Genomic DNA, 17627 nt, shown 5'->3' with positions numbered 1-17627 from the left:
CCAATTTTCGAATATGTTCTAGGTGTGCTTGAAGAGAATACATCTTCTCCAGTTGTTGGGTACATGTTCTAAATATGCTTAGAGCAATCTTGCTGAATATGTTGTTTAAATCTAATTTTTTTCTGTTTTAATTCTCTAACTAATTACGGAGACCTATGTTAAAATATTCTCCTATGAAGGTGGATTTGTCAATTTCTCCTTGCAATTCTGTCAATTTTTGTATTAAATATTTTGAAGCTATAATATTAGATACAAACAATAGAACTGTACTGTCTTCCTGGTAAATTGACCTTTTTGTCAATATGGTGACTGTCTTTATCTATAACAATGCTTTCATGGTAATGTTCCATTTCTAAAATTGGGTGGTGGATATACAAGAATTCATAGCTATTATTCTTCAAAATGCATATGTACATTACATATATTATCCTAATTGCTTACTTTATATTAAATTTTAGAAAAATGAAACAAAGTAGCTTTTTAATTTGAAAACTCCCTAGAACCTAATCACATTTAAATAATTATTTTGATTCTTAAACATTAGCTTTTTATTCATATGTATCTATAAATATAAAAGCCTAAGTGACCCTTCGACTGGTAGCTATGAGGTGCACTGACCACCAGGGGACAGATGCTCAGCACACAGGCATGGAAATATGAATAGACTGATCTCAGATTCCTTTGCCAAATACCACTTAAATTTAAAACATACATCATACTGATGTATGATTCCACTTTCAGCATTTTAGGAATATTTCTTTTATCAACATAAAACCAAATAATTTCCCAAAATTAGCATTGAAAATGTTTTAAATTTAAGTGGTATTTGGCAAAAACAGAATCTTTGTTTTCTATATTATTAATAATCCACATAAATCACAGCTTTCAAATATCAGTTCTTAACACACACACACACACACACACACACACAAATAACTGAAGACCAGAAAGCATTGACTAATAAATAATAGAGTTACTTAAAAAACACTCATAGAGAACCAACCTAGTAAAAATATCCCGAACAGCTTGCTCACTTGCTCCAATATATTTGCTGAGTAACTCTGGACCCTATTAGATAAAGTAAAATTAAATTAGAATTAAGATAAAATTGTTTAAAATCAATATATAATTTTTGTTTATGACTACATCTAAATGCAGTCATGGAAAATTTTAATATGATTGTCTCTTAAACCCATTTAAAAATTATGTGTCTAGAATAAATAACACAAGTTGTACACTTGGTGTTTCTCTGCCTAGGCACTTGTCCCCAGATAGTCTCAGGCCCATTCATTGCTTCAATCATTTAGATCTATGACAAAATGCCACATTCTCAGAAAAGCCTTACCCAAAACCAAATAGCATTACCACCACCAACATATTCAATATTATATATTGAATGTGTCTGTTTATTATCTTTCACCATCAATAGAATGTAAACTCCAAAAAAGCAATTTTATTTGGCACTGAATCCCCAGTGCCAAAACAATGCCTGCCACATAGTACCAAACAGTTATTTATTTAGTAAAGTAATGAATGGTTTACAAGGGGAAATGTTCTATTTCAAATTTTTAGAGACTCCAAAAAATATGTACTGAGATAAATTATTTTAATTGGCATCTTGAATTACTGAGACCAATTTATTTGTACACAAGTTGGACACTATATCATCCAAAACAAACTTTATTACATATAACAAAATCAATAATGAGGCCTTGGCCGGTGTGGCTCAGTTGGCTGAACATCATCCTGTGCACTGAGGGTCTCTGGTTCAATTTCCAGGCATGCCCAGGTTGTGGGTCCATCCAACAGGAGGCAACGGATTGATGTTTCTCTCCTTCCCTTCCTCTATACAGTGGTTCTCAACCTTTCTAATGCTGCAACCCTTTAATACAGTTCTTCATGTTGTGGTGACCTCCAACCATAAAATTATTTTCATTGCTACTCCATAACTGTCATTTTGCTACTGTAATGAATCGTAATGTAAATACCTGTGTTTTCCGATGGTCTTAGGGTCATTTAAGGCTATCAGAAAACACAGATATTTACATTATGATTCACAACAGTAGCAAAAATACAGTTATGAAGTAGCAATGAAAACAATTTTATGGTTGGAGGTCACCACAACATGAGGAACTGTATTAAAGGGTCCTGGCGTTAGAAAGGTTGAGAAGCAGTGCTCTAAAACGTCTTTAACAACAACAACCAAACAACGAGGATAGTCTTTTAAATTGGGATCTTTAAGAAAAACACACACACATCTGAATAGGCCCTAAAGTGAACTTCAGTGAAAGATCATTACCTCGAAAAGACCAAACACTGATCAGGATATGTAACCAAAATAAGGAACATCTAGCTCGACCAGTGTGGCTCAGTGATGAAGTGTCAACCCCTAAACTGAGAGGTCATGGCTCAATTCCTGGTCAGGGCACATGCTCAGGTTGTGGGCTAGATCCCCAGTAGGGAGCGTGCAGGAGGCAGATCAATGATTCTCTCTCATCATTGATGCATCTCTCTCTCCTCCCTCTCTCTCTCCTCCTCTTCCTCTCTTTGAAATCAATAAAAACTTATAAAATTAAAAAAGAACATCTAATATGAAGCTATCTAGATTCCTATTAATGTACTAGTATTTAATTAGATTTCCTTAATGTAATCAGAGAACTATAGAGGACGGAACAAGAAAAAACAAGGTAAATAGTAGGGACAAGGCAACAAATTCCCGTCAGTGAAAGGCCTCTGTCTTTGTACCTGGTAGGATTGACTCTGGTCCATCCAGAGAATTAGCTCTCCTCTGAAACCTTTCCATAGAGAACTCACCCAGATAGTGTTTTGAAGATCTACTAACGGCGTAAGATGTCCTCCCTAAATTCTAAAATTCAACAATATTCACAAGCTTTACTCTTGAAAATTATGTTTTTTAAAACTAGTGAAACTACATTCCAGTGACAAGGAAAAAAATAAACAAGGTCACAGTTATTCCAGAACCCAGAAGAAAAGATAAGAAAATTTAAACGTTACAGTGTTTCTCCATTATTACCAGAGTACCCAGGTCACACAAAAAATCATATGATAAAAGAAAGGTAAGCATAATTCAATTGCAAGTTACTAAACTGGCTTTCAGTTTATATATCAATTTTGAATAAGGTTAAAATATATGATTCCTTTGCCTGAAACCTAATCACTCTTGATAAACTAATACTGCTGGTTGCTGAAACTGTACAACTAAGATATCAGAACCCAGACTAGTGGACTATGAGACATGCTGGCATGTCCCTTCATTACCACACTCACCTTGTATCGGAAAAACTCAGAACTAGTGTGACACAAGTGAAGATGAAATAGCCATCAGTAAGAGAACCACAAACCCAGCTTCCTGCCTCAGTGTGGTCTCCAGTCCTAGTCTTTTGGGCTTTCTTCTCCCTTCAAATATAGTGAGCTCTTTGATTTATTTATGTATAATTCCATTTATAAAGCACGAAGATTTGCCTTAACCAAGAGCATAAGCCCTACAAAAGAGAGGTGGCTCATTATTCAATTTGCTCACAGCTTTAATAAATGGATCACTGCTCCTACTAGCTTTCCAAATATCAGACTAACCCATTGTCTTGTACACAAAGATGGCGGGTTCAATTCTCCGTCAGGGCACACACCCAGATTGTGGGTTTGGTCCCCAGTTGGGGCACATGCAACCGATAGATGTTTCTCTCTCACATTGGTATTTCTCTCCCTCTCCCTCTTGCTACCTTCCCCTTCCATTCTCTAAAAGTCAATTAAAAAAGAGAAACATAAATGGTGGTGGCAAGAATGTAGAGAAAGAAGCACCTTCATACATACTGGTGAGAACGTACAATGGTGGAATCACTGTGAAATACAGTTTGACAGTTCCTCAAAAAGTTACACATAGAATTAAAATATCACCCAGCAATTACACTCCAAGGTATATAGATTCAAGAGAAACAAAAACATGTCCACACAGAAATTTGAACATAATTTATAGCAGTATGATTCATAATAGCCAAAAGATGGAAACAACCCAACTGTTCAGTGATGAACAGATAAACTGTGGCATATCCATACAATGAAATATTATTCAGGCATAAAAAGGACTAAAGTACATGCTACATCTTGGATGACCATTGAAAACATTATGCTAAATAAAAGAAGCCAGACACAACAGGTGGGACATGTCCAGAACAGGCAAATCCATAGACAGAAAGCAGATAACTGGTTGCCAGTAAAAGAAGGGAATAAGGAACGGGATGAAGAAGTTGTGGAAGTGGAGAGCATTGTGACTGCATTACATGCCACTAAATTATACACTTTAAAATAGTTAATTACATATAAGTTTTACCTCAATAAAAAGGAAAGACAAATGCAAAACAACATACCTTGACACTAATAAAATTCATTCCACTCTCTCGTGCAATTACCCCAGCTAGTAAGGTTTTTCCCGTCCCTGGAGGGCCATACAACAGTACTCCTGTTCTCTGTCGTATGGGCAAGTTTGCAAATAATTCTGGGTACTGAAAAATACAAAAACATGACAGCTCAGATCTAATCAATGACTAAGCAGCAGCCAAAGATCAATGTATACAGGAGGTATTCAGATGGGGATAATTGCCACCTTTATCAACAGAACAATGATAGAAAATAAAATTACTACTCAAAATAATAAACTCCTTAGACCTCCCCTCCCATTAGATCATGGAACACATTCTACACAAAGTGCATGTAGCTGCATAGAATTTCTTTTCATTTTTTTTCTCTGTGTGTTTTTATTTAATATGATACTATAAAAGCACTACAGCTCTAGTCAGTTTTGCTCAGTGGATGGAGTGTCGGCCCTGGCACCAAAGGGTCCCCAATTCCATTCCAGTCAAGGGCACATACACAAGTTGTGGGCTCAATCCCTGGCCCTGGCAGGGGCACGAGCGGGAGGCAACCGATCAATATGTCTCTCTCACAAATCAATGGAAAAATATCCTTAAGTGAGGATTAAAAGAAAAAATACATTAAGAAAATAAAAACCAGTCTTTTAATAAGTATACTGCCTTCCACTTACAAGGTTCATGGGCAAGTTCTGACAGCTATGCAAATTCAAAGAAAGAGAAGAAATCATGGAAAGGCTTGGGTAATAATAGACAGTAAAGTTTCCCATTTGATTACATTAACTGAGGTCCTTACCCATTTCTCTCCTCTTTGCATAGGTCCCTGGTCTCATGCAATGATGCTTCTCTCTCAGGTTTCCCATTCAAACAAACGGCCCCCTAGTCTCTACCTGGTGACCTGAAGAACAATCTACATTTGCCCATATATTGTGCCATCTGCTTGGTCTATGCTGCCTGATCACTCTGCCTTTCCAGGACTGACACCCAGAGTCTGGAAATGTGGCTTTATCCATCAGTTCTGTGGCCTAAATGACTCTCCACCTCCTAGTTATTCCTATTTCTGTTCAAATCCCAGCTGACAGTTCATTTAGCTTTAGTGCAACCTGAATGAATCAAACAAAACATAAGAATTATGAAATTCACATAAAAATGTATTTAATGTGCCCTACCTGGTTTGGCTCGGTGGATAGAGCGTCAGCTTGGTGGATAGGGCACATGCCCAGGTTGCGGGCTTGATCCCCAGCGGGGGGGTGTACAGGAGGCAGCCAATCAATGGTTTTCTCTCATCATTGATGTTTCTATCTCCATCTCCCTTACTCTTTGAAATCAATAATATATATATATATATATATATATATATATATATATATATATATATATATATATTTAAAGTATTTAATGTAAATATCACCCCACTTTCTTTTTTCTTTTTCTTTTTAAATATATATTTATTGATTTCCAATAGGAAGTGAAAGGGAGAAACATCAATGATGAGAAAGAACCATTGATCGGCTGCCTCCTGCATGCTCTCCACTGGGAACTGAGCCCGCAACCCAGGCATGTGGCCCAGACCAGAAATGAACCTGGGGCCCTTTAGTCCACAAGCCGATGCTCTATCCACTGAGCCAAACCAGCCAAGGCCAGGCTTTCTTTATAACCTTCTTATGCGCAAGGAGTAAAGTCTGTTAACGTACCAAAAAAGAGTGCTGCACATTTCTTTGGTAACTAAGAAAATGCTTGTTGAATCAAACTGAGAAAGGGCAGGCCAACACATAAAGCCAAAGCCAGTGACTCAGTGGACCTCTGGGAGTAAGTACTTGATTTTAAAAATATATATATTTTTTATTAATTTTGTACAGAGAGGAAGAGAGAGGGATAGAGAGTTAGAAACATTGATGAGAGAGAGTCATCAATCAGCTGCCTCTTGCACACCCCCTACTGGGGATATGCCCGCAACCAAGGTACATGCCCTTGACCGGAATCGAACCCGGGACCTTTCAGTCCCCAAGCCGACGCTCTATCCATTGAGCCAAACCGGTTTCGGCAAGTACTTGATTTTTTTAAAGTACCTTTGCTGGTAACTGAATAGTATCCATAAGGATCTGCCGAACTTCATGTAATCCACCAATCTTATCCCAGCCCACGTCCTGAGGTTTATGCAGGTTGACGTTTCGCAGAGATGCAGGAATAAATCCTCGGAGAGCCTTTCGGAAGTCCAGTGTTGTTAAAAGCAATTCTGTTTAAAAATAAACAAAACTTCTTTTGGTAGTCATATCACTGTACAAATTTTCAAAATATGCTATCTACTTAGCTGACAATGCCAATCTTCTACTCACATAACTACATATTTGAATACTAAAATGGAATATATTTAATTCGTGCTTTACTACAATTACACTTCACCACCACGGAACGAAGATTCTAAATTTTGGTTTTAGTGGTAAAACATACCTTCCCTGGTGGATACACTCTGATGAGAGAGATGAGAATGTATAGCTCGATCCACAAGCACTGTAAAATCTCTGGCCACAAACCCTTCAGTTTCTTTAGCTATACGATGCAGGTCAAGGTCAGTGAACTTGTTTATATCACAGGCTAGTTTATTTTTTATTACATTATGCAGAATTTCACATCTTTGTTCCTAAAGAAAAAACACAAAACTCAAATTTCCAATTTTTGCTCAGCTGTAAATTTTAGTACATATACTTTGAGAACTATCAGGTTGGCGTAATCTACCGTGACAGAAAGCAGATTAGTGACTGTCTGCAGATGGAGTGGGGGAGGGCTGGACTGCAAAGGGGCACCAGGAAACTTCTGAGAGTGATGGAAATGTCTGCTGTCCTAATTGTGGTGATGGTGCCATGGTATATACACATATTAAACGCAATCCAATTTGCGCTGGCCCACGTTTCTAAGTGGTTAAAGCACTGCCCCATGCGCCGAAGGGTCTTGGGTTTGATTCCCAGTCAAGGGCACGCTCAATCTCTGACCCCGGCCAGGGTGCATGCAGGGGCAACCAATAGATGTGTCTTACTCACATCCATGTTTCTCTCTCCCTCTCTCCCATTCTCTCTAAATATCAATGGGGAAAATATCCTCAGGTGAGGATTAATGACAACCAAAGAAAGTAAGCAAACTATACATTTTACATAATGAGTTTGTCTTCTTCAATTATATCTCAGTAAGTTATAAAAAAAACATTGATAAATAATTGCTATTTCTTGCTTCACTAAGAAAAGCCTTTTTTAGTAAAATCTGGTTCTTTTCGGTGTTTTTTTTTTTTGTTCCTATAAAACTTATTTTTAAAAAACATGTTCAATGGCCAAAACCACCATCATTTTGTTATACTTAATAACAGGTATAATACTTTTATTCTCTTTTTTAAAGATATGTATTTATTGATTTTAGAGGAGGGAGAGGGGAGAGAGAGAGAGAGAGAGAAAAACATCAATATGAGAGAGAAACAATGATCAACTGCCTCCCATACCCACCCCAATCCATACCTCGATCAGGGATGGAATCCAAAACCTGGGCAGGTGCCCTGATTGGAATTAAACCGGCAATATTTTGGTGCATGGGGCAATCCTCCAACCAATTGAGCCAGGTCACTATTTTATTCTTTAATAACAGTTAGTTAGCACAGGGGTGTTAAGCATTTAGAGTAAGTAGATGATAGGTAAGAATTTCAAATAAGAAATTAAATGTGCTTGCCAATCCCAGATGAGCTATCACCATGTAAACCATCATGAACTTGAGTGCCCAAAGGGTTCATGTGCCTTATGTGCTTGTGAAATCGTGATTTATAATCTACACTAATGAAAGAGAAACATGCAAATTGACCATCACTCCACTACACCCACCAGCCAATCAGGAGGGAATATGCAAAGATGGCAGCTGCCCAGCTGCTCCAGGGGCAGGGCAGGATGCCTGCTATAAGTGGGATGAAGGGATCTACAGGAACAGAATGCTGCAGCCAAGATGAACACTGGCAGTCTGCAGCAAAGCAATGAAGATGAAGATGGAAGACTCCAGCCAGAGTCTGCAGTGAAGATGAAGGAGGCAGACCCTGGTTGGAGCGAAGGCCTGGGTCCCAGGTGCCGGCAGAAAACTGGTGCTGGAATCCAAGGGAAGGCCTACTGCCTGAATATCTTCATGTAATGGGCCTCTAGTATACAATATATATTTGGTCTTTGCCCCCATTTCTGGCACCAATTTCCTAAAACCCTTAGAATTTCCTAAGTGATGAGAGTGATAAAGGTGTTCTGATATTCACAACAAACCCCTTTCAATCACATCTGAGTTTATGTTAATGAGATGACTTTTGGAAAACACCTAAGGACGGGGGCTGGTTGCCAGTGGAACCAACCATAATTATAGAGTTGAAATCTCCCAACTTCCCAGGAGAGGAGTGGGGCTGGAGGCTGAATCAACTGCCCAAGTTAATGATTTAATCAATCATGCCAATATAATAATGAAGCCTCCATAAAAACCCAAAGGAGGGGGTTCAGAGAGCTTCTAACTTGGTGAACCAGACACTTCTGTGTGCCAAAGTGCTGGGCCCCAACCTCCATGGACAGAAACTCTTTTGTGAGGACAGGACCTCATCCTATGTATCTTTTTATCTAGGCATTGATTCATATCCTTCAACATCCTCTGTAATAAAACAGTAGTCTAGTGAGTAAACTAGTAACCTAAATTGTGTGAGCTGACCTAGCAAATTAATCGAACCCAAGAAGGGGGCTGTAGGAATCTCAAATTTATCCAGGCAGAAGTGCAGGGTCTGGCCCTAACTGGTTTGGCTCAGTGGACGGAGCGTCGACCTGCAGACTGAGGTGTCCCAGGTTCGATCCGGTTATGAGCATGTGCCTTGGTTGCGGGCACATCCCCAGTGGGAGGTGTGCAGGAGGCAGCTGATGTTTCTCTCTCATCAATGTTTCTATCTCTCTCCCTTCCTCTCCGTAAAAAAATCAATAAAATATATATTTTAAAAAAAAGTGCAGGGTCTGAGTATTTAGGGTAGATAATAGGACTTGAAATTGGACCTGGACTTAAAATCAGCATCTGAAGTGGAGGGCTGTCTTGTGGGATTGAGTCCTTAACACATTGAGTCTTGTGGTATCTGACTATATCTCCAGGTAGATAGTGTCAGAATTGAGTTGAGTTGAATTGTAGAACTCCCAGCTGGTGTCCAAGAATTTGCTTAGTGGTGTGAGGAAAAGATGCACACATTGGAACTGGATGCTGAAATCACTGAATACAAAATATCAGTGCTATTAAAAAAAACACAAAAAAACAGTCTGGCCAGTATGGCTCAGTGATTGAGTGTCAACTCATACACCAAGAGGTCACAGGTTGGATTTCTGGTCAGGGTACACGTCCAGGTTGTGGACTTGATCTCAGCAGGGGGTATGCAGAAGGCAATCAATCGATGTTCTCCTCTCATTGATGTTTCTATCTCTACCTCCTCCTTACTTTTTCTCTAAAAAAATCAAAGCATATTTTTAAATCAAATTTTTAAAAGACATCTATTTGCATTCTCATTGTTCTTATTCATTAAGAAAAAATGCTTGAAAAAGCAATTATGGCCGAAACCGGTTTGGCTCAGTGGTAGAGCATCGGTCTGCGGACTGAAAGGTCCCAGGCTCGATTCCGGTCAAGGGCATGTACATGGGTTGCGGGCACATCCCCGGTAGGGGGTGTGCAAGAGGCAGCTGGTCGACATTTCTCTCCCATCGACATTTCTAGCTCTCTATCCTCCTTCTCTGCTCCTCTCTGTAAAAAATCAATAAAAAATATATATAAAAAAGAAAAAGAAAAAGCAATTATGTGAGGTGACGGATGTGTTAAGATGATGGTGGTAAATATTTCACAATGTGTATCAAATCATGTACACTTTAAATATATGCAAATTTTGTCAATTATATGTCAATAAAGCTGAAAAAATTCTAATTTCCATGATGTATTTACACATTCCACCAAAAAAACAAAACAAAAAACTGAAGCAGTTCGGAATTCTTAGGTTATTTCTTTTAAATGCAATTAAAAAAAAAAAAAAAGAAAGCTTAAGTTTAAAAAAGAAGAAATGCTGTTTCAAAAAGCCATTTCCTCAGAAAGTACATAGTAATATTTCAGGCAGTTATACATGAAAATTGTTTCTAATCACAATATGCACCAAATGTCACCTTTTAAAATATTCTTAAAATAAATATTTTTTTCTATTTGATGAGGTGGTGAGGGGGGAGAAAGAAAGGAGTGGGGAAGGAAGACACTGATTTTTTGTTCCACTTATTTATGAATTCACTGGTTGCTTCTTCCATGTGCCCTGAGGATTAAAGCTGCAACCTTGGTGTATTGGGATGATGCCCTAACCAACTGAGCTACCTGGTCAGGGTCTAAAATATTTTTAAGATCACTAACATAAGCAAGCATACGTTTAGAGTCATAAATCAATAAAACTGAAACATTTTTCACAAGCAGTGTGTTACCTGGTCAGGAGGTTGAATATGCTGGACACACTGAAATATGTGAATTCCTTGAGGAGAAACAAGTGTAGGATGCAGGGAATGTTGAGACTGGCTTGTGGCAATCAGTGCAACCAAACTTCCCATGGAAATAAACTCTTTCAAAATATTGTTCAAAGCTAGAATCAAGCAACATAGTGTAAAAGCTTAGTAAATCCAGACATAGAAATTTTAAATTAAAAATAATAAGCTAAAATCATGCTTTAAGGCAGAATATGAATGGTTAGGCTCCTTCATACTTTTTAATAATTAAATCTTCTATTCATTCAATGCTCTCATTTATCTATTAAGGACCTAAAATATTTGACCTGGCCCTAACCAATCTAATGGAGCAGACATACGAGGCACTGAATGCTCAGAAATCCACTAGGCATTTAGTTCCTTACTTCTGGATCTTATAAAGTAAATGAAAAGGAGTCTCTGAAATAAATATTATGGAAGGGTAATAAATTTCCACATTGTGTTCTGTAATAAAGCAAAATATAGCTCCATGAGTTCCTGAACAATTGCTTTCCACCTCAGGACTTGCAGCTTTGGGTAGTTATACGTCAAACACTGAGCCAGGCATTAGTAATGTGTATGTGAGTCCTGACCTAGAAATTCGCAGCATTCCCTTAAACGCCATGGTTACAAGCCTTGCAAATGCTATAGAATTCAAAAAGTGAAACTAACATGGTTTAATAACCCAAGCCTCTGTGTTGTACTTTGTATCTATTTTCGCTCTCCAGAACCTTGAGGCTCCAGTGCCCTTGCCCCAGCCCCCTCCTTGAATTCTAAGCTCCATCCATGGGCTATTCCATAACATACCATGATTCTTGTAACTCTTGTGCTTTTGCCTGTGGACCACACTTACTTCATGATAATTTCTACTCCATCAAAATTCATCTCAGCCAAAACCGGTTTGGTTCAGTGGATAGAGCGTCAGTCTGAGGACTGAAAAGTCCCAGGTTCAATTCTGGTCAAAAGCATGTACATTGGTTGCAGGCACATCCCCAGTAGGGGGTGTGCAGGAGGCAGCTGGTCGATGTTTCTCTCTCATCGATGTTTCTCACTCTTCCTTCCTCTCTGTAAAAAATTAAATATATTATATAAAAAAAACACACAAAACACCTCAACTGTTATCAACTCCTCCAAGAAGCCTTTCCTGTCAAGTCCTCACCCTTATACTACCCCCAATTTGGGGTATGTGCTCCCATAGTGCCCTGCAAAACTCCAGGCAGAGCGTACCGCCCTCCTCTTAGTTGGGTCACCCTGGTCAGATTACCTGTTCTTTGAATATCTCTTTACCCACCTGTAAAACCAGGAGGATATCTGCATGTAGAGTACAAAGCAATCTGTAGCCCAGACAGGGCATGCAGCACATGGCAGCTACCATTATTACCATCAATATTCTAAATTAAAATTGTCTTTTTACTTTTCTCTCTTCTCCCAGACTTTGAAAATAAAGACTGCACAAGCATTAGACAAATATTTGTCAAATGAACAAAGCAGGAGTAAATCTGTACATTAAGCAATTTCCTATCAGTACAGGAGAATGAAAAGGCCCCAAAGCCTGTCATGAAGGTGCAGAATTTCCACACTGCTCTTATTCTACAGATTTTGCTAACACAGACCAAGTATAGAATGCTATCAGAAGCTCGATACATAACAGCATATATTCTATTTATCTCTGAAGAGAGCAGATTTACCATTAAGACTAAAAATGCTGCCTGACGAAAGAAAAGGGCCTGAAGCCAGTGATGGATGTGCTGCCATTACCATGCGCCAGCCGCTGGCTCTGCACCATCTCAGGACCTCGCTCCTGCTCCGGTGCAGCAGGCAGGCCGACAATGAGATCCAGGTCATCCAGCAGAACAACGGAAGGCTGCCTCCAGGCCGCCTCTGAGAAAGCCGCCTCTAGAGTCTTTTGAATGCTTTCAAGCCTTTTTCCTTAAGAAAGAAGATAACAGTGGTTTAATGTTATTTCAGGGCTGAGAAAGTTCAGGCTACCATTTTGAAAGCATTAGACAAGCTCAATATTAAGTATTAAAATTGGATCCATATTTTGTTAATATACCAAATTTTAAAATTTGTTAATTATTGGTATGGTTTAGTTAATATAGCACCAAAGAATGAAGGGATTTTATAAAACTGAAAAAAAAAGGAATATGTTATTATAGTTTCTGAATGTATGTATTTATCTATGCCTCGCCTCATTCCATAGGAATTTCAGGTGGCTTACAACAAAACAGTAAAATAAAGGCAGAGAGTGGGAAAATGTAAATGAGAACAGGGGATCAGGATTCAGATAAAATAAAACACGAATGATCCTAGAGTTGCTGTATTTGAAGAATAAATTTGGCTTCAAAGTTCCTGGTGAATTATAAAGTCTTAATTTTCAAAAAATAGAAAACATACCAAATTATGAACCAATGTAAAGAATTATTTAGCTATAAAACCAAATTTTCACATGAGGCTCCAAACAGGACTGGGAGATGGGCAATCTCGCCAAAACCACCTTTAGGGCATATGGGATAATGGGTTCGAAAGCTATTTCTAGTTTCTTATGATAAACTAGATAAAAAACAAACGTGAAATTAAACAAAAAGTTGGAACTATATGGTAGAGGTAGCGAGCAGCGGGGGGGGGGGGGGGGGGGCACGCAGGGAAATAACTACTCAAAGTAGAATCTTTCCAATCATTTAAAAAATTTGAGTAGATAATAATGTCAAATGTTAACGACTTTTAAAAGCATAAAGTGCAGCCCTAGCTGGTTTGGCTCTGTGGATAGAGCATCGTCCTTCGGACCCAAGGGTCCTGGGTTCCATTTTGTCAAGGGCATGCCCCTCAGTTGCAGGCTCCTTCCCAGCCCAGGCCCTGGTAAGGGCTTGTGCAGGAGGCAACCAATCAATGTTTCTCTCACATCGATGTTTCTCTCTGTATTCCTCTCTTCCTTCCACTCTAAAAATCAATGGAAAAACAGCCTTGGGTGAAGATTAATAGAAATACAGAAGTGCATTTGGTAAATTGTAATTCATTCTGCTGTCCACTTCTACTCACCTTCCCTCCCGAGGCAACCATCTGCCAATTTTTCTTAACAATTCAGGAATAATTTATACCCTTTGGAACAGGGGTGGGGAACAGAATTATTTGGCCTCGCCCTGACAATGCATTAAGAGCGAGCTAGTTAAATGTTTGATCAAACACAACATGCTAATTTTTAAGTTGATAATTTTGTTATGGTCCTTGAATCATAAATTTTATAAAACTGGGGGGAAAAAAGGAATATGCTATAATTTCTGAATGTATGTATTTATCTAATGCTTCAAATGGCTCTTGGCAGAAAAAAGGTTCCCCACCCCTGCTATAGAGTATATTCTAAATACTAACTTCCTCAGAGTGGCATTTCCAGGAATACAGTCTACACAGAGTTTTGGCTAGAAAAAAAAATGGCCTCCATTCATATGGAGGGTTTAAATTTTTTTATTAAATATATTAGAAAGCCAATCAAAGATTTAATTTTTTAAGAAATTTAAGATATTTGTATTTACTAGCCTAATAGCATTTAAATTATTTTTGTTTTTCTACCTAGACAGTCATACCTCGTAAAACCTTACAGTCAACCATCTCCACATGAGCATCCAATGTGTCAAATGCTTCCTTACAGATCGCTTTGGCTAGAGTTGATTTTCCACTCCCCTACAAAATAATTTAACTCATAAGAACTCGCAATATAGTCAATCACAGAAATAGCCCGTCACCATGGCAACCACAAAAATTAGGCCTCATCAATCAAGGACACACTATTATGGTATATGACAATATAGCTCAGTAAAGCTGGGGGGGGGGGGGAAGGGGCCCACATCCCTGGAACTCTAGGATCACTTTACAGTGAGTGACATGTAACATAAAATAACAGGAAGGAGCGAGCACCTGGATTCCCACTTATCATAACGCAGGCTAATTGGGAAAAACTAATTCCTAAATACTCAAGGCTAGCAAAGAAAACACATTTTATTCTACAAAGAAACCAAAAGGTTTCAGCTTCCTAGGCTTAATAGCAGGGTTCAAGTATTCTATAACCATATTAAAGGTTAACAGATGGCAGCACAATCTCAGGAATATAAACCCATAAAAGGGGCACTTCCCCACCCCAACTCCAACCTCAATTTGTACTAACATTAAAAATATTAAATTGCTTTGAAAAAAAGTTAGGGGAAAAAAAGAGTATACACCAATTTAGCTGCTGTGTGAGATATGCAGCAGTTACTAAAGTAGGGCTTTTTTTTTTTTTAAAGCTTATAGGAGCTGTATATATGCATCCTATGTCATCATAGTGCCTACATGGCAAATAAACTAACTTGGTTTTTACAATTTGTTAATTAAAACAATCACTAATATGTAAATCTCTTTAAAAACAGGTAATGCTTCATTATTTATTAATAGAAGGAAATATGAACATTCAATAATTATTTTGATAAATAAAACTTATTCCTATTTAATTTAAATTATTTTTAATAAAAAATATTGCCCACTTCTCTTATTATCTTAAATAAACTATAACTTTAATTCAGTTTCTTGGCACAGCATAACTTGACAATTAGGGTACAATGAAGCCCACAGAGACTATTAAGGTGGGTAGAATAGTTTACTTTTTACATGAAATAACTCCACATTATATAGGGTTTTGATCCAAGGTGTACTTTTTTCCTAATTTTAAAAATTTAATTTTTTCCTGATTATAAAATAATTGGTAACACATACATAATATATTTATAATTAGTAGAGAAAGCTAAAAAATTCTCTGGTAATTATCCTAACACACAGAATTACCCTTTGCCAATTGTTCTGATGTGTCATCCTTACAAGGACTCCATTAACATTTTATGCAAATTTATAAAGATGGGATTACAGTATTCATGCAAATTTGCAGTAAAATCATCGTCCTCTTTATCAACAAATACAGAGTGGCATCTGCTCCTTAGTATATCACCACTGTGGGATGTATTGGACCACAATGTTCAAAAAGCCCCTTCCTAAGTGTATGTTTATGCTGCTCCCAATTTTTAATTATTATAAGCTAAAATATACACAGACATACATATACGTTTACTTGTCAGATTATACCTTTAGGATAAATTTCTAGAAGCAGAATTCTACATCAAAACCATTTTTGTTTGTTTTTACATACTTAAAATTTTGCTAAGCATAGCTAGAGTGCCCCCTTAAAAAGCTAAACACTGGCAGATTTTTATAGTTCTTTTAATAAATATTGATTTCCTCCCTCAAACTATTATTATTTTTTTTACCACTGTTGTTGTCTAGCTTTAGCAACTCTACATTAGTTCTAATATGTTATTTTTCATTATTGCAGACTAAGAAAACAGCCAAGGTTTTGATGAAAAGTTGAAACTCAACAGGCACTCAACAAATACTACCATTATTAGAGTTTACAGAATTACATTTATATCTGAAGCCAATGGGTTTCAAAAAGAAATTAGGGCTGTTGTAGGATAGGTCTACAGTCATAACCATTTTGCCTACTCAGAGGGCTTTTTCTCCTTACTGAAAATAATTCACATTTGTATAGCACTTTTTAGTTTACAGAGCTTTTTCGTATATATTATTTCCTTAAATGAGGTGATTCTAAGAAGTCAAATAAGACACTAAAAAAATGCCTGAAGTCAGGGCCAGTAAGTACATGCGAGAAATGGGACACAAATCCAGTCTCTGGTTGTTCTTCCTATTTAGCCACGCTATCCTACACGAGACTTTGGTAGCTGAGTCAGTAGAAAATCCCTTAAAAAAAAATTCTACTATAATGCATTTTGAAATTTGACATAATCTAGAAACATCAGAGTATCTGCTATATTTTACTATCCTTGCACACCTGTGCTATATTTTACTATCCTTGCACACCTGTGCAATTATTGTGGCATATAATTCTTTTCACACATTGATCTAATTTGCTATTATTTTGTTGATAATTTTTTTAAAATCTATGTTTGAGAGGTACTCTGGTTTGTAGTTTTCTTTTCCTGTAATGTCTTTGTCTGGTTCTGGTACTAGAGAAATGCTGGCCCAATAGAATGAGTTAGGAAGTATTATCTTTGCTTGTATTCTCTGAAAGAGACTGTTAGTGAAGTCGTATAATTTCTTGTTTGGCAGAATTAACCCAAGAACCCATCTGGGGCCTGGTGCTTTCTGTTCTGGAAGATTGTTAATTATCGACTCAATTTCTTTAATAGATACAGGCCTTTTTATATTGTCTGTTTCTTCTTGTGTGAGTTTTGGCAGCTTGTGTCTTCCAAAGGAATTAGTCTATTCACCTATGTCATCATATTTGTGGGCATAGAGTTTTCATTACTAATACTATTTTATTATCTTTTTTTCTATTTTCACCTAAGGATACTTTTCTTAAATTGATTTTTAGACAGGGGGAGGGAAGGGGATGGAAGAAAGGAAGGAGGGAGGGTGGGAGAGAGGGAGAGAAATATTGATGAGAGAAACATTGATCAGTTGCCTCCTGTATGTGCCCTAACTCAGAATGCTCCATCCTACCTAGCCACCTGGCCAGGGCACTTTATCCTTTTAATGTCCATAGAAAATTTAGTGATACCCCCCTTTCATTTCACATATTGGTAATTTCTTCCCCCCTCCCCCCTGCCGTGTGTGTGTGTGTGTGTGTGTGTGTGTGTGTGTGTGTGTGTTTGTTCTAAATTTTTATTAGGCTGTTACACAA

General features: G+C 37.7%; 1 protein-coding gene across 7 annotated transcripts in view; it reads right to left on the bottom strand.

The window, feature by feature from the left end:
- Nucleotides 1-17627, bottom strand: part of PEX1 (peroxisomal biogenesis factor 1) — a 51521-nt gene that overhangs the window by 11877 nt on the left and 22017 nt on the right. For 6 of the 7 annotated variants that reach the window (XR_004986541.2, XM_036429435.2, XM_036429437.2 and 3 more), the window contains 7 exons: nucleotides 14488-14584; nucleotides 12665-12835; nucleotides 10871-11025; nucleotides 6837-7026; nucleotides 6455-6621; nucleotides 4386-4520; nucleotides 1004-1068 (listed from right to left, as the gene is read on the bottom strand). Coding sequence is in view for 6 of the 7 variants with exons in the window: in XM_036429435.2 (XP_036285328.1) it covers nucleotides 1004-1068; nucleotides 4386-4520; nucleotides 6455-6621; nucleotides 6837-7026; nucleotides 10871-11025; nucleotides 12665-12835; nucleotides 14488-14584 (980 nt within the window). In the remaining variant the exon portion in view is untranslated. The remainder of the gene's footprint in view (nucleotides 1-1003; nucleotides 1069-4385; nucleotides 4521-6454; nucleotides 6622-6836; nucleotides 7027-10870; nucleotides 11026-12664; nucleotides 12836-14487; nucleotides 14585-17627) is intronic. The other variant, XM_036429438.2, reaches the window with a different exon arrangement.

The sequence above is a fragment of the Pipistrellus kuhlii genome, unplaced genomic scaffold (genome assembly GCF_014108245.1).
Source record: "Pipistrellus kuhlii isolate mPipKuh1 unplaced genomic scaffold, mPipKuh1.p scaffold_m20_p_10, whole genome shotgun sequence".
In the NCBI taxonomy this organism is placed as follows: Eukaryota; Metazoa; Chordata; class Mammalia; order Chiroptera; family Vespertilionidae; genus Pipistrellus; species Pipistrellus kuhlii.
This window is presented reverse-complemented; position numbering and strand designations above follow the sequence as displayed.